At 37.5% G+C, this 21,329-nt stretch overlaps 2 protein-coding genes across 2 annotated transcripts; both read right to left on the reverse strand.

Annotated features, from left to right (window-relative positions):
• Positions 1–7,036: 7,036 nt before the first annotated feature.
• LOC103941962 (cation/H(+) antiporter 2-like) lies at positions 7,037–11,675 on the reverse strand. Its single transcript, XM_009352165.2, has 4 exons — positions 10,441–11,675; positions 9,175–10,170; positions 7,909–8,846; positions 7,037–7,490 (listed from the first exon to the last, which is right to left on the reverse strand). The coding sequence occupies exons 1-4, from the start codon at positions 10,591–10,593 to the stop codon at positions 7,208–7,210; spliced, it is 2,370 nt and encodes a 789-aa protein (XP_009350440.2). The 5' UTR covers positions 10,594–11,675; the 3' UTR covers positions 7,037–7,207.
• A 126-nt stretch (positions 11,676–11,801) lies between these two features.
• LOC103941961 (glutamate--cysteine ligase, chloroplastic) lies at positions 11,802–18,175 on the reverse strand. Its single transcript, XM_009352161.3, has 16 exons — positions 18,017–18,175; positions 16,763–17,108; positions 16,441–16,591; positions 16,146–16,253; positions 15,887–15,979; positions 15,376–15,459; positions 15,148–15,216; positions 15,001–15,071; positions 14,816–14,884; positions 14,005–14,098; positions 13,807–13,896; positions 13,639–13,719; positions 13,251–13,343; positions 12,541–12,621; positions 12,385–12,454; positions 11,802–12,194 (listed from the first exon to the last, which is right to left on the reverse strand). Exons 2-16 carry the CDS (start codon positions 17,098–17,100, stop codon positions 12,106–12,108), a joined length of 1,581 nt encoding a protein of 526 aa, XP_009350436.2. The 5' UTR covers positions 17,101–17,108; positions 18,017–18,175; the 3' UTR covers positions 11,802–12,105.
• Between the last annotated feature and the right edge of the window lie 3,154 nt (positions 18,176–21,329).

Below are 21,329 nucleotides of genomic sequence, written 5' to 3' on the forward strand. Positions count from 1 at the left end.
TGCTTCTGACAGGCCATTAATTCGTATAGGCCTTGGATCCTCCTTAGTTCCCAAATCAATGGTTTCTAAGGGGTCTTGTACCTCTGATGCTGGGTTGTCATGTTCTGTACACAAAAATTCAACTAATTATGGGCTCTCAAGCATGTCATTGGGCCAATCTAAGTCATGTATACACTCAGCCATGTGTATGGCTACCTCTATCTCTTTCTCAAAAAACTCTTCCTCTCTTGTGGTCTTGCTACTTGAGGCTAGTCTCTCCCTTTCTTGCTTCCTCTCTATCACATACACCAACAGTCTTTTGATCCTCTCTATCCCATACACCAACAGTCTTTTGATTAAGGATCTGACTACAACTACTTGGTCCTTTCTTCTTTGTTCTGACACTGCTAGTGTTGGGGAGCCGAGATGATATGGGGTCTATCCCATTCTTCCCTAATGAGAAACAATCCTCGTTCCAAGAGCTTTTGGGCCATCACCTTGGTCGGACGACCATTCTCATCGACTCCTAGGCATTGCAGAATTCCAATAATAGGATTATAAAAGATGGCTTCTGTAACATTAGCTGTAGGGAGAAATGGTCGTGATTCGACCTCTACCATCTCCCAAAACCCTGGTTCTTTGGTCTTGGTTTTATGGTAAACTGCAATTTATTGATGTAGTGTAGATGGCATAGACAGACTTTGGTGAATCCAATATCTGCCAAGTAAAGCTCCATAAATGGAACTACTATCCATCATAAAGAAAGCTAGCATGATTTGCTTGGATCCCATGTCAACTTTCAAGGGTAGTATCCTATAAGTTCTGGTAATGACTCCAGAGAAGCTAGAAAATGTCAAGTCAATAGGAATAAGATCTTCCCCACTTCTTCCTAACTTCTTCATTTGTTTCACTGGTATTTTATTGACTGCAGCTCCTCCATCAATCAGAACCCACTTGAAGGGTACTTCCTCCAGATGAGCAGTTACGTATATGGGCTTGAGATGGTTAGCCAAAGACATACTCGGGCAGCTGAAGACCATTCTATCAGAATACATTCTCTCAGGCTCTTTCTTGATAATTTAGGCAAACTTGTCTGGCTGGATTTCCCTTTTCTTGTTTCTTCAACATTAACATATGCTACCATAGGTTTTGTCGCCAAGTAATCACCTTCCATTGTGGTAGGTTGACCAGGTTCGGTGCAAAACATGGCAGATAGTACATATGTCATGTTTACATGGAAGTTGCTAAGTCCAGGTAAATCCTTATTCTTTCCTCTAATATGGTCCATAAACTCATCTAACCAAGCATGTGCTTCTTTTGGAAACATTAGTTTGGGCACTTCTTCATTCCTAGTTATTCCAAAGTTTGGCACTTGCCCTGGAATTTCACAAAAAGTTTCAAACAACAAAGGTGAGGGTATTCCTTTCTCAGGTGAAATAGTCCCAAAACATATTGGTTCTCAACTCCATCTTGGGGTTAGCATCATTATCATATCTTCTTGAGCTCTCCTCAAGATTCTGTACTTTCCAGGATGAAGGTTTTGTGGCACATGATCTCATTCTCCCTCAGTCTTGCTATTGGCTCTTTCTACCTCATTTTTGCTTCTCCATTGAAGTTGATTTCATCCCCTATGAGGCACTTTTTCAAACTTCACATTTTTAGAGGCTTCTGATATAACAGGGATTTTTAATGATTTCATATGAGCTTTGTGTTGCCTCGACTCTCATGATCATAAAAACTTCAATTTCCTTCATTGGTTTTCCATCCTTCCCTACCACATACCATTTTTGCGCAAGTCGGGCAGAATCTTTCTTAGTGACTAGGGATATTGGGTTCTTTGTTGTTCCTTTCATTATGACATCATTATAACCTGATTGGGGAAGCCTTACATTCATCCATTTTGGCATTTTGGCCTCTTTGTCCTCTACTTCTTTTGAGGCTTCATAGTTCTTTTGGTTCAGATTCTCCCCCTAATATTTGGAAAACATTTCTGAAGGTCTCTTTTTTAGTTGCCTGCATAATGCTTCTGTGGGCTTCTTGCTTTTCTTTCTTTCTTATTCTGATCAATAATAGCTCCTGATGCTGGTACTTCTAGCTCGCATTCACATTGGCACTTGTTACGCAACACCAACCTTTTAATTATAGCTGTTCTGGGTTTCTCAGACAACTTGATAGCTCATTCTATAGGTCTGTCAACTTGCCTCATTTCTGCTTTCACTTCCTAAGTGGCTTTTCCCTTCCATTTCTCAGCCCAAGTCAAGTTAATCATGTTTATTGGGGCTTCTGGGAATGGATATGTGCCAATCATCATGTTGGCCTAAGGTTTCTCCAAAAGCAACTTTCCCTTGACTATGAGGTCTTGTATCCAATCCCTGAACTAGACACAATTGGTTATGGAATGATTGAAAGTATAGTGTAGCTTACAATACTTCTTTCCTCTTAATTATTCTGGTTTAGGCATCTTTTTGGTGCTGTCAGGCACAATCTTTCTTACCCACACCAACTCTTCATAGATCTCCAAGGCTTTGGTTAAATTAAAAGAATAACTCTGGTATTTAGGGGGCTTCATAGAGACAAATCTACCATCATTCATCACCACTTTCTGGTCTTTGACTGGTTAGACTAAACCTTTTACCATCAAAGGTTTAAAGGGAGCAGTCATCTCTGCGGTACACATTTCAACTCCATCTTCTTTATGACCATCATTTTCTTCTGGCTTTACTCCTTTAAACTCTACTTTATGACCATCACTTTCTTCTGGTTTAAAGGGAACAGTCAAACCATTCTTCTTAATTCGGCCAATTCATTTATGAGCTTCTGGTTGGCCACATTGTTGTGTGGGGTATAAAGTGGTCCCCACTTCGGGTTACGATCATTGCCCGAGAAAGTCTCCTTCTTTGGTTTAGGCTGTCTCCATCTAGCATCCCATCCCTTATTAGCCAATGGTGGTAGCCTATAAGGGGGATGTTTGTCTGCAGTTGTGAGCTCACCTTTCCTGCTGGATTCTCCAATTAGTTGAGGCATCTCATACTTATTTCTTTCTTGCCCACTCTGCCCCCTACTATCTAGTGAAAATAATAGAGGGTCGAGCAATTATGTTTCCAAAATCTCCTCTAATATTGGCTGACTAACTCCAGATCCCTTCTTATTTTTCCCTTTATCCTTTTTTTCCTCAAGCAAAGGAAATAGGGGAATAACTAGTTCTTTCTCATGACTTGCTTCTCTCATCATTTCCCTGGCATAACCATTTTTTAGAGTAAAGTACTCTAGATCTAATCTTCTTTGTAGACTCCCTGTTAAGGAACAGAGTCTACTTACTTCTCCTCTGGTTTCCAAAGTAATGTTTTCTATACTTTTCAACACTTGCACCATGATGGCTTGCAAGTCTTCATCGGTCACCTTTCCTCCTGACTTCTCAGATGAATTCAGGCTTTCTAGAATGGTTAATCCTCGTAAGGAAAGGAAATCTTCTGAATGATCTGTCATGCTTGATCTTGGTAGACACTACGATGGCCCGTATTCCATATTCCACCTTAAGGTTCTTTCCTTTCTCCTCTTTCTTTGCATACAAGACTAAATAGGTCCCACTGGGCGTGCCAAAACTATGTTCAGGCAAAGATTTCTCTAGAGAAGGTCTCTGAATCTCAGCACAGCTCCCCAAGGAATTGGCACTTTGGACGTGTATCTTTGGTAGTAGGGCTCTTGCTTGCCTTATGTGCCATAATAAGAGCTTGAAGTTAGTTATGAAATGTGCCTTTATGGGGCCTTAGGTGTAGGCCTTGAAGCTCATAATCAAAACTAACTAAGTGCTTAGGCATGCCACTGATATCTCAGTATAGCAGATGTAGAACAACTGTGTTTCAAGTCGATTACTTGCACCCCAAGTTACTAAACTTCTTGAATCAAAGGATTGTCACAGATGGGTTAAGTCTTATTAATTTTTTTTTCTTGCCTTGTAAACAAGGGCTTTTAGTTCATGATCTCGTATGTTCGAATAGAGGGAGTCCGGATCTCCTTAAGTCATTTGTTTTGTTCCAAATTACTCTTAATGAAAATGAATCCATTCGATTGTCTAGATCCCGATGCAAATGAGACTCTTAAAATAAAAAACAAGGTGGAAATGACTTGAATACATGCTGAACAGTACATTAATCAATAGATCTACTAATTTAAAGAACAAACAAAGAGACTCATGCAAGATTTCACCTTGTCTGGAAAGGTTGAACCTCTTGCGTCTACTTCTCTTTGAGTTTACAGGGTATGCTAAAAAAGGATGGATGGTAAACAGGTTTACACTAAGGAATCGATACTAGAACACTAAGGAAGGTAGCAGAGTTTTTATACTAGACAAAAGACAGCTTTTACGAGGAAACTTTTGCTAAAGAGATTGAGTCTGAGTTGATTTCAGGCTTAAAGAGTACGAATTGGCTTGAGAGCAGAGTTTGTATGCTTGTTTGTTTAATCGGTTGAGTGTCCTTGTCTCTGTTGTTTCTTCTCCCTTTTATAGGCAATTTGGCCCGAAGGTTAGGGTATTGCTCTTGCCCAAAGGCTCTTGATGGGTAGTGAGTCATCAGCTTTTTACATGTAGTGCCACTGGAAAATGTTTCTTGGCTGATAGTAGGTTAGTCTCCATCACTTGTCACTTCAGTTATAGACACGTGTTTTATGTCTTGGCTGAAAAGGCTTCGGTTTACTTCTGAGCCTCATGCTAGTGCTTCGGGCAAGTCTTCCTTTAATTTGGCATTCTTGGGCTTTCATTCATTCAAGCCTAATATTCAAATATTAACCCAAACGGTAACAAATTAGTTTGGTAAATATTTAACCCTAAGATTGAGTAGTTTAGTTAAACCATCTGAATTAGTTTGTTGTACATCTTGCTTAATAATATAAAATCGGCTTAGCTTAACTCCTAATTACATATCAGCTCTAGCAACCTCTGCCACCTCATCCAAAAATCCAGATTCGTTCAAGCTTCTTCTTTCTAGGCCATCTTGCACAAGAATATATGGATGCTACAAGCCAGCCATTCGTGCGCGAGCACACATAGAGTAGTAAGAAAATGAAACAATGGGAAGAACGATCGGCTAGAGGAAGAAAAGATGGCACTAGTATAGAAGGAAACAATGGGAGACCTTGATATCTCGACTACTCCTACGTTGCCATTAAGCATTGTCCTTCTCGATGCTACCAGAAACTTTGAGTCGATTAATGTTCATATTAGTATAATGTCATCTTTTTATGGTTTAAATCTAAAGATCCATTGACTAATGTTACAGATATTCTAACATGGTTTCTAGGAGTCACTGGAGAACATCTTAGGATGAAATTTTTTCGTTACAATGAAACACAAATGATCGAGTAAACAAATTGTTGAATCGTTCTCAAGCCTTGTAAAACGTCTCATTTGTTGATTGAGTGAATTGCATGATCTTGTCTTTCAGTTCATTAGTCTTCTGAGTTGAAAAGAACTTCACCAATAACTTGTTTTGAATGTCATTCCAACGAGTCAGGGATCCAGGCCTAGTCATGTCTTTGCTTTGTCATTCCAACTTGTTTTGAATATGCAGCCATGTTGATTTTCAATACGTAATCCTTGTTAAAGGTAGAAATAAAAGATAGTTTTAATTGATTAGTAAGAGTTCTATCCTCCCATTACTTCGCTGATTAGAACCTAATGGATTGCACACTGATAAGCTTAAGGCTTTGGAAACTTAAGAAGATGGTGAGGTCAATTAATTAGAGCATCTCCAATAGGAGCCCCTACTTGGGGACTCCCACCACCACCTTTTAAGGACTCATTTAGGAGCTTTAGAGGAATATTCGAGTCCCTAAAAGAATATTGTCTATAATGAAAATTCCTTATACTATAATCCCTAAATGCAGGGACTAAAATATTAAAAAAATTATTATTCATATCATTCAAATATTGTAACCATTGATAAGAAACAAATAAAAATAAAAAAATAAAAAAAAAACTATCTCTACCATTGATTTTTCAAGAATTATAAAAAAGAAATGCAAATGAGAAGTTAATCCAATTGGGTGGGTTCAAAAAACAAGAAAAAAAAAACATAAAGAGCAGCACCGTTCCCATTCAAAATTAATATGGAGTCCACTATTTGAGTCCCTATCTGTAGTCCTTACATTTAATAATTTTGAGGAGGTATCCAGCGAGTCCCTATGTATTGAGATAATTTGAGGACTTCAATTCCAGCCCATTGAAAGTCATTTGTCCCTATATTTAGGGACTATACGGTTGTAGAGACTCCATTTAGGGTCACCATTGCAGATGCTCTTAGTGTGGGTAGGTTAAGATTAGTTAATTAATTATATGTACATATGATATTGTATTGAGCCTTAAAAGTAATTTTCGGGTTCCTAGGACCATTGGGTATTTAACTCAAGTTGTGCATGACAACTTAAGTGGGAGATCCCAAAAGACCCACCTACGCTAAATGGCCGGTTTGGGGAGTAAAATGGCCAAGGTTTCACACAAATGACCCACCTATATAAGCCACTTCATATATGCATCTAACTTAGCGGTTTTGGAGAGCAAAGAAAAGGAGGAAAGCCACCATTCTTCTCATTCTCTCCACAAAACTTAGCTACTATGAGGAGAGAGTGCTAGCACAATTCTCTCTTCATATATAGTCATCTCATCTTTTTTTCAAATCAAGGTTGGTGAAGATACTTAGAGGTCATCTATCATGGTGACTTTTGGAGATCTTACTCACACCTAGAAGAATGCAAGGAGAGCAAATGAAGGCTACATCTTTGAAGGTCTTTTCCTCAAAGGTGATAACGTTAGTTCTAGGAACCAAAGAGAGCTTCAAGAGTATTATCATATCGTCCTTCAACTTTTGTTAGGAACAATATCAACCCTTAGGCCATGAAGATTTTGTAAAGGATTTGGTTTTTGAATATACGCATATCTAGCTTTTGCATTTAATTTGCTTTTAAGCATGAGTTAATTAACGAATCCTCTAATTTCATACATTTTTTCCTTCAACAAGGGAATTGGTCATATCAATTTACAAATTCTAAATTTTGTCCAAATTTCAAGTTTATTTCCTATCATCCTAACGAACAGTAAGTGAAAAATGGTAAGACGTAAAAATGGGAACGCCCAACCAAAATTCAAAATCTATATTTCTGTATATACAATATTTGAAGAAGTACTAAATCGCAATATTATATAATATAGTTAAAGAACATAAATTAACTATAACTAATCATCTATAAGGTTTTTCTTAGAATTCCTATGTTGTTGAACGACCAAAATTGAACCATTGATATTAAGATCTGAAGAAGCCAAGAGATCCCCAACAGTTCCCAATTCAGGGCACTCTTCCCAGTCACTTAGTTCAGTTGTCAATGGAGAGTGTCCTCGTCCGCCCTTCCCTACTATAAAAAGAGAATACAAGTCCCCTATGTCTCTTAGAGCTGCCACTGTTTCTGCTCCATTGTTCACCTGCTTTTCAACATACCCAACTTTACCTGATGCCACATACCTAGCCAACAAATTAAGAAACAAATGTTTAGAATATATAAATTTGCAAAATTAGTTAAATTAATTTAAGACCTTTTGCCTAAAATTATAAGAGACTCAATTATTTTTACTCGTCGAGAGTTGCTTTTAAGATCTTGGCAATGCGAATTACGACATGTCTGCAGAGAAAAGAATTTGTAGCTAATAGTATAGCTAACTATAGTCTTGCTCTACACCTATGAAATCACTATTTTGATAATCCTCCTTGTTCAAATGTTTGTTTATGAGAATCGACTTGGGATCTCGCCTAGACTTATTTTTGCTTTGTTTGTTTGGGCTATAAGCCCCGTTTTCAACCAAAAAAATGATATGATGTCCCATATAAAGTGACAAATATTAGACTTCCATATCCAAATTAATTAAGAAAGAATCGTACGTACCCATTATAAAAGTCATTGAGAAAAGCATTGTCAATGTCATTCCCGGTTTCTAAACTCGACAAAGCCATGAAAACTTCAATGTCATTATTCCCCAGTTCATTCTCCACCTTCATATTCCTCGTATTCGACGATTCTGCTGGCAGAAACCTAATCACTGTCAAATTAACTCTAGGATGATTCGCGATCCTTGTACTCCAAGCAATCGCCTCGCGGTCATCCGGTCCGCCAAAGAAGAGGGTTGCAACATGTTGCACAACGTCCACCGTGAACAACTGCGAAAACCCTAGCGCCCCAGCAAGCCCCTTTTCGACAATAATCCCAACGGAACTCGGAGCATGACGAAGAATTTTTTGGTTTGTCGTCCGCACCGCCTCTTTTCCAGATTCCATTTTCCCGTCGATTCTTTGATGCTTGTGAAAGGGCAATAAAATGACAGTCGCACGCAAGTCCTCGGCAGCGCTGCACACGTCCTCATGCAAATTCGACACTGTCGAGACGGCCTTATTGAGGTTGATTAGTATTCGAGTCTCAGCAGTGAAGGCATCCACAGCTGCGTGGATTTCGAGCACATCGTTTCCGCCGTACTCTTCTTCGTCGCTCATTTCGTCAGCCTCCAGCTCGTGATACGACACGTTGGTGCGGCTTTTCCGATTCAGCTCGATCAGGTGGGCCATGTAGGGCATGATGGAGGCTGTTGGGGAGCCCCGCATTGATGCGATGACCGAGAGTATGGCTGACATGTGGCGAGGGCCGTACACACAGGCCAGCAGTCGAAGCTCACTCTGATCGGGCTTTTCCAGCTCAAAGCCAAGGGATGTGTGTGTATGAGTGAAGAGTCTTTCTTCTCTTTTCATTAACAAAGCCACAACTGGCCCTGATATTACGGTGTTAATCACTATTGTCATTAGTAACAAGTTGTAAGCCGTCGGGTTCCAAGTCTGAAACAATAGAAAAATGAAAATTTAATACCCAATTAATTTAGGTAAGGATGCATGGAATTGGTGCATGAAATCTGCAAATAAAACTACTTACACCACACGTACGAAACAACCAACTCATTTGAATAGCCGTGTCTCGTGTCTGTTATTCGAGATGACTAGTGAATGTGGTATAAGTAGCGTTAATAAAGTTTCCTCTCGGCCGTTTGAAAGATGGGATCAGCAATATAGTCATTAAACATGTTACTGATATATGCAAGATTAGTCTTTTGCAGTTGAATGTGCAATCAAAATTTCCAAACAGCGTAATCGAAGTTAAGAACCTTACAACTAGTGCCTTTGAGGCGCTGCCAACAAACAAGATGTCAGCATGTCCCTTCAAGCTCAAGACAAAACCAAGGAAAAGCCCCTCATTTGGTGGAATCTTCAAATAGTGGCAAACCGCAAGAGTTCCACCAATCTTGCTACTGAGGCTCAACAGCACAAGTATGAACACAATCAGTACATTTCTCCAGCTTTTCAAATGACTCGCGTCAAATTGGAAGCCAATATAGCCGAAGTAAACTGGGAGTACAAAATTGTGGACAGAGTAAGTAAGTTTGTGCAACAAAGTTCTTGCCGTTTTGCCTTCCTTGGGGAACACCATGCCGGCAACAAAACAAGCTATCACACTGTTAAACATGCGCATTTCAATGATCATTGAACCAGCTATTAGAATAGATAAAATGAGAAACACCTCGGGGTTTCTGAGGTACTTTTGCTTATTGGTTCGTTTGTTCAACCAGACTGCCAAGTACTTGAACCCAAAAAGTATTGGAACCATGCCTAGGAGGATCAAGAAGCCATCCCGTATATTAGTAACTTTTGAGAACGCGATGATCAAATTGAAAACAAGTAAGCAGGTAAGTTCGACGACCATAGCTGCAGATGCTGCCAAGCGACCAATGTCAGAAGTTGAAAACCTTAACTCTGCTCCTAAGCGATTGACAACTGGTGAAGATGTGTACGCTACAAGTAACATGATGCAAAAAACGAAACTAGCGTTCAGTTTGGCATTTTCAGCCATTAAGTGCTTGGAGATAAAGAAGGAGGCAACAAGGCCAAAAATGCCGCCTACTGAGGCACCACCGTAGGCAACGATACACACAATGCGTAGGTTGTGGCGTATATAAGCAATGTCTATCTCCAAACCGAATAGGAACATGAAGAGAATCCGGCAGAAGAACCCGAACATCTCGTAGTATTCTGCAGCAGAAGCTTGAAAGAAGAATTCTTTTATTTCAGAAATATTAGACAACCCTGACGGACCCAACACCAAACCAGCCTGAATATATAAAACAAAATAGCATGTACATGCGAGTTAATTTGACATATTTTGTTATGAGACGATCAACCAAAATCACATGTTAATTGCGACCGATGATTTCTATTAACAAACCAAACCAGCCTAATATAACATGTGTATGCGAGTTAATTTAACAAGTTACGAATGTTATGAGACTATAATCCGAATCCCAAGTTCGAACATGAATACCCTCGATGACCGATTCGGACCGACAAATGTATTTGCAGATGAGGAAAATGATATACTTACAAGAATCTGAGCAATGGGGCCTGGTTGTCCCAAGGCCTTGAGAAGAATGTGAAAGAAATGTGAGATGACAAGGATGCAAGCTACTTGCATGCCCATGGAGGATAGAGGGTTGACCAAATCGTCTTGGCATACGAATTTGTGAGTAGCCTCCATTTTTGTGAGGAGTATGGAAATTAACGTAAATGAATATGTTCAGAAATATTGTATATTGATCGGAGGAGGAGACAAAAGACCTGCAGATTTGTTTTGTTGTCAGAGATGCAACAAAGAGGTTATGGTTGTGAGGAAAGAGGTTATGCAATGAAAAAAATAATTCCTCTCCCAAGGCCAGAGGAGAGAGAAAGTGGGGAGAGAGAGGATTTTTTTTTTTTGTGTTTTTTTTATCGTTTAATACGCCACGTGTCGTCATTTCCAGATGTCTAGTAAATTTGAAATAGTCAAGCTGGTCTCCTTTTTCCTAGCCCAAAACTATACAGTATAAAATTAGTTTGGTACAACATTTTAACCCCAACACAGCACAAACAGGTAAGAAAGAAAACTTAGAACACAATCCTGGACATGTACTATTAGATACAATCATCCAAAATTTTAAGTTTCATATTATCGCTTATTAACCATCGCAGACGAATGAGCTTCGTTCAGAATTTGACATCACCTTATCTCTCAACATCTGTCTTTCTTCGGCGGTCCAATCAGCTATCATATCTAGCACATTTTGTAGGAAAACTTCGTCGTACGATAAACTAACCTGGGATTGTAAAGAAAATCACAATCAGCAGCATGTAGTATTTAAGAACAAATGAACTAGTCCATTTGGGTGGCGACTCGAGCTATGCTGCTGGTCTTCTTACCCAGCCTTAGGGCCGGAATTCCCTTATGGGGGTCTTTGCTTAGCTGCTGGGGTCCTGGAGTCTTTCCTGGACCCTTTTCTTCTTGTAGTTTCTAATTATCTTAATGAATTGGTCTTTGTTAAAAAAATATAATTTACATTTACTTACTGTAATATATGAATTAATAACATCAATAATACGCAGATCAGAATTTAACATCAGGGTTGTTTCTTCTTCCCCTGTCACGTACAACCACCCTCTTCTTTTCGATTGATAATGCCAGAGCTCGACAAATGCATCGTCGTAAGCAATGAGCTTGGAGCGGAGCTCAAGTGGTTAAGCGTGTCTAGTTTAACACTGCATCGAACTATCTACCATGACATGAGCCATTGCCACTTTTACCACACTGAATAGCATAACTATATACGCGACTTAGGTTTGTTCATCAGGATAATGAGTTCGCCTCCTTGCACCCAAGTTCGAATTCTTCTAGTTTCAAACTTCGCATGTAAGAAAAACAAATAACAGATCTATTCAAGTGGGATGAAACAAAGACGAACTTGTGTTCACTCTCTCCCACAAAATATCATTAGGTTGTTCAAATGGATTCATCTCAACAAGTTTGAATTATTTTAACCTTCCAAGACTAAACCGGAACAATGATTTGACTATGTTCGGTCCAAAGTAAACGTTTACTCCATGCCTAAGATTTACATCACAAATTATTCCTCTGTAAAAGGCACAAACTGAAAGCAGCTAAAATGGAAAATAGGATTACACCTGAAAATTTGAAAGGTTTACACACAAAATGACGCCGCTGAAGCCACCTCGTGCCTCAGTAGAGTAGCTCCTTGAAAACAGGGTCCATCTGTTGTCCCCATTTCCCATTGTACAATTCCAAAAGCTTCTCAGCTGGTGTTACACCTGCAATATAATTAACGTTCGACGTAAACACCATATTCCCCCGAAAAGGAAAACCTACAGAAACTATAGTGCACATCATGGTCGATAATAGAAAGTTGGCTTGGCTTTTCGAAAGAGATGGTGCAACAGCGCGATCATATGGGAAAATAGAAAAACAAAAGAGATACGAGAGGAACTCCCCATTACATACCAGTTCTAACCACCTCCGCCACCTCATTCAAGAATCCTGTTTCTTTGAAGCCTCGTCTTTCCAGGCCATCCTGTAGAAGAAAGGATGCCATAATCTAGTCATGCACAGACACAGGCTCACAAAAACTTAAAGAGCACCGAGAGAAGCACAATTTACCCTTGCCAACTTTACAACATCTTGAGCTACATGCTTGAGCAATCCATCCCGAAATGGCGTCTTTAGACCAGTTATGGGAACCTACTAAAAGTAACTTTACAATTAGGTTTGCAAATTAATCACTGTTTAGAAATGTAAGAGGTTTATCTCTAATAAAGAACAGAAGTACGAAATTTATCCTGTAGTTCAAACTTCAAACTTCATAAATAAATATAGATTTGAAGGAAAGCTAAACAAGCAAATTCCAAAGCCGTGCAATTTCGCTATTGATTTTATTAGGAGGAAACAGAAAGACAGAAGATTGGTCACAGGTTCAGAAGATTAGCAAACGGGAAAGAAATTAGTAAAACATATCACTAGATCCCTATAGCTGGACTTTGACCACAATGGATAGGCCATCTAATTTCCCTGGCTGCCCACATTGTGATTCCATTCCAGCACCAAATGTCTCTTCCTAGGCTCCAAAAGTGGCATAAAACAAGTTACAAACAAGTGCAAAAAACTAGCAACCTGACAGCATAAGCCGTATGTGCAAGTGTCAACCACTCCCCCAGGGTGATTTTTTCTCAACTTTTTCAAAGGCACATAATGTCTAGAATAGAGCTCAGATGACACAAAGTTTGAATTCATGCATGCAAAGATAAATGAAAAGGAGTTTTATACTTTCTTTTCATTAAGACAAACAAATGGGCTTTGTTGTATAGGATCACCTTATTTCTCAGCATCTGTCTTTCTTCAGGGGTCCAATCAGCTGTAAGGTCTAACACATTTTGTAAGGAAACCTCGTCGTACAAAATACCTACCTGAAGTTTGAGACAAAATCACAATCAGCTTATGTTGCTGGCTATCAGTAGTTAATAGCATAACCTGCAGAAGCTAGATAGCTGTCATTCAGAGATGTTTTAGCATTTCACAGACAACACATGAGCCACAAAGGATGAAAAAAGAAACACCGGTAGATATAAGATGATAATTATTTGTTCTATCTGTACGTAATTAAGAGAAGATAATGTTAATAAAAAGTGAAATATTTAAAATGTACGCTTGTGACTTGCATATAAGTTCAGATTAACTAGTTATGTATAAAGTGTCACTTACCCAAAATGCAGGCAAAGCACATAATCTCCTCCAAGGCCCTCCATCAGCACCCCTCATCTCCAAGTATCTTTTTAGCCTGACCTGAATGAAAAAATAAATATCGTATAATTAGGGAACAGCATTCGAAAACATGAGGAGGTAATTTGATTATTTGATGCTAGCATCAACCTCAGGGAATATAGTTGTCAAATGATTCTCCCAATCATTCAGGGTTGGCAATTCACCCGGAATGCAAGGAAGCTTCCCTGCCAAAAAGTCCTGTATGGAGATAACAATACCAATGTCTTCAAAAAATTAGTAGCTTGAAACAAAGATAACTACAGAAGAAAGCCTCAAATTACAAGACCGTAAAGGAAAGATAGAAACCCGGAAGGTCATTCCAGTGCAATCGATATACTTCTTGTTCCGATAAACAAAGTACATGGGAACATCAAGAGCATAATCTACATACTGCTCAAACCTGCATATCAAATAAAATAAAATAAACAATACATATAAAAATAATTGAATCATTAATAGATAATTGTACAACTTCGAACGGCGAATAAGCCTTCAGTAAGCAATGACCACACAAAAATGGCCACTAAAGTTACAACTGGAAATCAATTCAAGCATTACACACTATGCGCAGAGCTAAATAGTATAGACAATAGAAGTTAAGTGAATATATATATATATATACACACACATATATATATTTATATATCATCTAGAACCATTCTAAATTCCTTATACCATTCATGTACTCCATATTTCAATTCTCCATACAAAACCATTCATATAAAAAAAATCATTAACCAAACACAAACCAGACATAACTCCGTTTTTAGCATCCAAATAGAGCAGTGATAGAAAGTATGCCCAACAAGACTATACTTTGGTAAACAGCCAAAAGTTGTATATCCAAAGACCAAAATTGCACGCAGACCAAACATCAGAGAATGTTCTCACATCAGGTTTTGATTTGTTTGGCTAATATTTTTAAGAATAGCACATTAATGAACAAACAAAAAAGCAGATAAGGCATAACAGGGAGATCAAGGACCTGTTTCTTAACAGACACTGAACTTTCTATGCTAAGTGATGTCATCTATCATCAAATATTTGGATTCTGAAGTACAAAATTCTAGCCACAAAAAGCAAGTACTAATTCATAAAGTACAAGTAAAAGCCTTACCCAAAAGAGTCATCAAAAACAAAAGGAAGCATGCCAGCGCGATTATTGTCCGTATCAGTCCAAATTTGGCTGTTCCAACATGTAGAAAAATCAATAGAGATGCCGAGTCTCAACCAAAAACAATACGGACACCACAGAAAATTTTAATAGCATATATACGACAAGAACATGAGAACAATAGAAACCTTCTCATGCTTAGAAAACCATTTGGCTTTCCTTCAGTGAAAGGTGAATTTGCGAATAGAGCTGTTGCTATCTGTTTCATTTGTTGAGAGGTTAGATACCACATAAGTAACAATTTTACATCAAAACAAGATACCACAATTCCTCACAGGCTGCAAGGCAAGACCAGCACGAAATTTCCTTATCATGTCTGCTTCAGAACTGAAGTCCAGATTAACCTAAAAAGTTGGTTGGGGGGGGAGGGGGAGAAAGGATTTGCATGAGCTACAAATATTTGACTCCTCACCAAAATCAATGGAATACCAGATTATGAAACATAACTAGTGTAAGAAGTATTCGTCAAAAGTACCTGATTAGATTAGTAACAAAGATCTTACCTGTACAGTGCAAGTTCTGAACATCATATCAAGTCCAAGGGTGCCAACTTTTGGCATGTAATTTCTCATAATATCATATCTTCCCTGAACCAAAATTCTCAATCAGCATGCAACCAAAGTATATAAAAGCAATGAAAAGTGACATTATTAAAGCTTTTATTAGACCAGATTGGGACAACAAGTAAATACAGGATGAAATTTCAAAAGCAGCATTTGATATTAGCATCTAACGACAAGAGTTACTCATCTAATGACAAGAGTTACTTTAGAAGAGTGATGTGCATTCGTGTTCCTTTTCTCATTATAAAACTAATAAGAGGTTGTTTCAAGAAAATGATTAAAAATTATCCATCAAATAAAGCTGCAACCCTTCTATAGCCTTCCAATAACCAGTAAAGTGGAATAAAGAGGAATGCTTCAGCAACTGTGCGGCTGTGCATCTCAATTTCCAATCTAAACAAAAGATGGGTTCGTGCATTGCCATATGGTTGAGAAGAGGATTCAAAAATACCTTGGGCATAATAGGTATGTCCTTAAGTCCCCATTTGGGCTGAAAACCAATTCCAAGAAATCCGATTCCCATTTCCTCTGTAATTGCTTTGACCTAATAAAAGTTAATAGAGAACAAATTTACTCACCAAATACAAAACAACAATAAAAACAACAAATAGAAACTTCATTTGTCAACTAGACTTTACTTAAAATCAATTTATGCATGAAATATGACAATACTTTGCACTTCATTGTAAAGTACTGTTGTTTTTTCTGACCTGATAAAGGTGCGAATTGACTTCAGCACAAGTTTGATGCAGTGTCGCAAGAGGTGCGCCACTAAGTTCAAATTGACCTCCAGGCTCCAGTGATATGCTTTGCTTACCCTGTCCCATAATGTCATATATTTTTTTTCAAATGACAAGGGTTTCATGATAACTAATTTCAAATGGAAATATGAGGATGCATGAGTTACAAAGGGTTACGGAATATTAACTTCCGTATGACAGATAATCAAGGGAAGTAAAACAAATTATGAGCATCATCTAAAGTTGAAGAATAGAAGAAGAATACCTGTTTGAGTCCAATAATTTTGTCGCCTTCCATAACTTTTTCCCAATCAAATCTCTCGGAAATAACATTAAGCAACTCGGCTATTTGTTCATATTTTATAGGACGTAAGGTCTTTAGCTCAAAACCAAATTTCTCGTGCTCTGTGCCAATTCTGAGGATTGAGCAAGTGTGAATTTTCACTTATGACTAGTTATCCAACAAACTGGGTATATAGAGGGAGACATACAGAAATAACACACTGTATCCTCACTGACTTTCAATCCACATTGAATTAACAACAATCGCATAACAAAACCACCACTGTAAATAAGGCAATAAATACCTCCATTTTTCCCTAGACTTGCATCCAGAGAAAAGATATGCTACAAGATCCTCTTTCGTTAGTGGCTCAGTAGCAATTACTGCATCTTCTGTTGGAGGACTGGCAGCAACTATCACACTATGCCCTCGTTTCTGTCCTACTCCTGCATTGTCTATATGCAAAATCTGTGTCTTCCTAGAAGAAGAATATGACACAGAAGAGAAGCCAATGGAATTTTCTTTCAACTTGGACGCCTCTATATTGTTTGCCCTACTGAAAACCACAGTTTGTCCAGATTTATACCGAAATAGCTCAGTACGGATGCAGTATGATGAACCCGTCTGTGAAAGGAGTACCATGGCCGCCCCTGGAAAATCGTATGCAACCTCTCAGTCAACTATACTTTACAAATTCAAGGGAATCAGATAAAATTTAGCCACCCAGAGACCTACTGTTGCCCTCTCCTAGTAAAGGCCTATCTAAATGATATACTTCTTGCATTGAATTTCCATGTCAAAGCTCAGTCAACCTTCTTAAAAGTTTAAAACCAATGATATTTTTATTTATTTTTAATACAAACAATATATGCCACTTAGTACTACGGTCTAGTGGTATTCCTTTTCACTTGTAAGTGAGAGGTCTTAGGTTCAATTCTCTCCAAGGCAAATTTGAACCATGTTATTGCTAACCTATTGTGAGGCTTTAGCTCACTCCCCTACCCCCTAGTGTAGATATTGTCGTTTATTAAAAAAATACAAACAATATATTTACGTGAAGACCACACATAGGCCTGCCATAATAATTTGGTGTCGAACTCACCGTCCCAGGAATCGAACCTATAACTTCTCATTTTCTAGTGAAGATGAATAGCACCAAAACATAATACTAAGTGTCAAAAACCGATGTCATTAATATTTCGATTCTCCTTCCACATATGCGTTCTTTCCCTTAAAAAATCAAAACTTTATAACCCCCACTAACAAATTAGAATATTCAACCACAGCTACTACACTCCACGCATAACAAAAGGTGCAAAACTGTATAATTGAATGGCCCAACAAAACAAATATATACAAATAAAAAAAACCCCATAAAAACAATAACACAAACAGCATTATCACAGGATATCAAAACTGAAAATCAAACATTTACCGTTTGAAATGTTAATTGAATCAAATCAATCGAAACCCAGAAACTGTGCATGCAACTGCAGGTAGTGTTAAATTACTCCAAAAGTAAATTATCAGATAAAAGTAAATTCATTGGAGGATTTACCTGGAAATCTGACAATACAATCGCAATTCAAATCTAGGACTCTGCAAGAAGCTTCTGAGGATGGCTCTCAGATAGAGAGAGAAATTCAAGAGAGAGAGAGAAACTGGCTCCTGTTTGCTGCTGATGAAAAGGAATCGCAAGCAAGTGTACTTAGATGACAAATTATATAGCAGCGGGGCTCAAAGTGGTTCGGATCCTCTACGGATTTGTTCTCTCTGGACTCTTAATACCATACATTGACAGCCGTTCAAGTAATAATGTGCGAAACAAAGTTTTGGGGACGAGGGACAGAGCGGAAGGGTGGGAAGAGCACGCGCCGTGGCTGAGAGACACGATGTCGTTTGGAGCTAATTAAAAATAAATAAAACTTTGAGCCACCCGATTTTACGTGGAATGAGGATTCTCGAGAATTTCAGAAATCCTTCAATTATATTCGTTTATCGTATATTGTGGGTCAAAAATTATTATAAATCTTTTTATTTAAAGTTAAATATAAACGGTACCTGACAAAAACTAACTGCATGATGTACGATGAACGGATGTAATTCGAGGATCTTTAAAATCCTCACAAAGAGGATCCATAGACGATCCTCATTCTTTTACATGAACATCTGAGATTTTTAGTCCAGAGTGTTTCGGAGAGAACTGAACCAAGTCCTTATTTTGGTCCGTTTGTCCGAAGTCGGCATTCTCAACTTGTACTCCTACCTCATTGTTCTATTTTCTCGAGCATTATTGTTTCACCTATTACAAAAATTTAAGAATTGAAATGTTATTTTCTTCGCGTACTATTATTTTTAAATAACTTCTAAAACATCTACAAATTTTTTTATTTTTCATTTTTCAATTGTTTAAATAATTATCTCATTAGTAAAATGTTTGAACAATTATTATATATGATTAAACTAGAAGAATTCTGAACAACTATTATACATAATTAAACTAGAAGATTAAAAAAAATTGAAGAAAATATTTATTTAAAGGAATTGAGATAGTTGTAGAGAGATGGTGAACAGAAGGATCTTGTCGGTTTCTTGTATGAATTCGAAAGAGAAGAAGCAGGTTTCGCTTGAAGGGTATGTGGAGGCGGCGGACGACGATGATTTATCGAGGAATAAGAGCTTGATAGATGAGGATCTCATCGAGTTCAAAGGGTAATTCTTGGTGTTAAATTTTTTATTAAAAAGTGATTCGGTAGATAAGACAGTAAGTGGGACGTTTATCAACACTCCTTCATTGCAAAATGTAAACATACCCACAAATATTTGGTAACTACTTTATGCCATTCAAGTGAAAAAATAGAGAATAAAAGCCTACTTTGCAAGTTATTGAAAAGTCTGGCCGTCTACAGGAAAAACCAAAGGAAAACAATTTTCTGTCGCCGATCCTTGCCTTTGGCTTTAGGATCGGCGATAATCTTCTGAAAGTCATTCTTGATCTCTTCCTTTTCATTTACTTTGTTTGGTTTAAAATTGTTGTCTTGAAACGTTGTAGTCATCATCTTTTGGCCCACACACATAGCAACCACAAGGTTTTGAATTCAATCATCACATTCGATATAAGGTTGAAACTGAAAACCATTAAAGATGTATGATTGCATCGGGACCAGGTTTAGCCAGTATGACACCATGGGTTTAGCAACTACAGTAATGTGGCTCTTTGATGTCTCGAGTATGTGGAGTGGCAACATGATTTTGTCCTTTTATTTTGTTTCTATTTAATATTTTTTTAGGAATTGTCTTGGAGTTCAGTTTTGATTTCTCTTTAAGAGAGTTTGCTAGTTGTCTCTAGGAGGGTTGCTTGATTTTAATTTTCGTTTTGGTGTGCTACCTCTTTTGGATCTACGTGTGTAGGGTGGAGCTATTTGATTTGCTTGATCTATTTCACTTGGTGTTTTGAGATCATGGTGGTGATTAGGTGATGCGATTAGACTCATGGGCATCATACTCTTGTCCCAATATATGATTTGAGAATTTTGTTCTCACATTATCTATGTGTATCACGAGGTTTAACGGTTAATTGATCTGTGTAATCTTGTAGTTCTCGATGAGCTCGGACAAGTGCTTGAAGTCTACTCATTACTTTGCGATTAATGACGCTCTATTGTAATATTTGTAGATCTACTTCGCAAAGACCCTTTGGGGCCAAGTTCTTCACAATATGTATTTATAATGTCTTTTTTTTAATGAATGAAATATCGTACTCTTCTTTAAAGTATTACTCGGCAAGTTAAGCAATTGGTTATTGAGGAAGCTAAATGATGGATTAAAGTAAAGTCAACGCCGTTAAAGGATCCACATACAAAGTGTAACCGTTCGACTATCTACTGAAATAGTCATTTGTTGTCGATAATTCATAAGCTTTTTATATATAAAAAAAAATGATCTTTGAGATAAGCATGACTCATCACTTTTGCCCATGATTATGAAAATCCATAAAAGTGCTCCATGAGTTTGTCCACTCTAAACCATTTTGGTCCTTTTGTGAAAAATATGTTAATATCCTCGTTGAATTGCCATGTGACCACCTTTTAAGGGTATTTTTGTCAAGCCAACTTTTCCACTTAACAAGGATATTGACAGATTTTTCATAGACTGAACAAATTGATTTACGGTGAACAAAGTCAAGGACCACTTCTATCTATTTTTATTGTTATCAACCAAAATGAAGAATTATGCTAACATCAAAGATCATTTTAACTAAAAGACCTAGCTCATAAAGAGTAAATAAACCCGACAGTGAAAGGTTACCAGGTCGATTGGCTCGTATTAGAATGTGTTTTATCAAATTTGTTTAAAACAAAAACAAAACTTGAAAATGGCGTAGAAGTAGAAAACCTATAAATGTGTGCAAGTTTTTGACCCAAAATTTATGAATGAGTTAATAAGGTCATTAACTACTTTCCATCACACAAAAAAATTAACGGTAATGTTAGGAAGACTAAATTTTCAAACTAAATTATGTGTCACCAATACAAATGAGCACGTTTATCAATTGTTTAAGTAATAAATCAATCATTAACTTCTATTTCCTTTAGTTTTTAAAAATTTATTTACAAATTTAGTCTTCTTAGCATTACCTCAAAATTAGGCATATTCAGAAAGAAAGCTGGCCAAAACTTTTGGCCAATGAGAAGAATTGTAGCTATCTTCTTTTTAATTGCCGAGAACATCTCACTCCAACTATTTTTTTTTTCATAAACTTGAATAGTCTCTTAAATTGAGATTTTTTTTTTCCACCAGCTATCATAAAATTATAATTTAGAGTACATCCAAAAAAAAAAAAAAACTTAAAAAGAATATAGAAAGACGCT

Source organism: the organism of the source record quoted next, unplaced genomic scaffold (genome assembly GCF_019419815.1).
Source record: "Pyrus x bretschneideri cultivar Hongxiangsu unplaced genomic scaffold, Pyrus_bretschneideri_v1 Contig3, whole genome shotgun sequence".
NCBI lineage: Eukaryota > Viridiplantae > Streptophyta > Magnoliopsida > Rosales > Rosaceae > Pyrus > Pyrus x bretschneideri.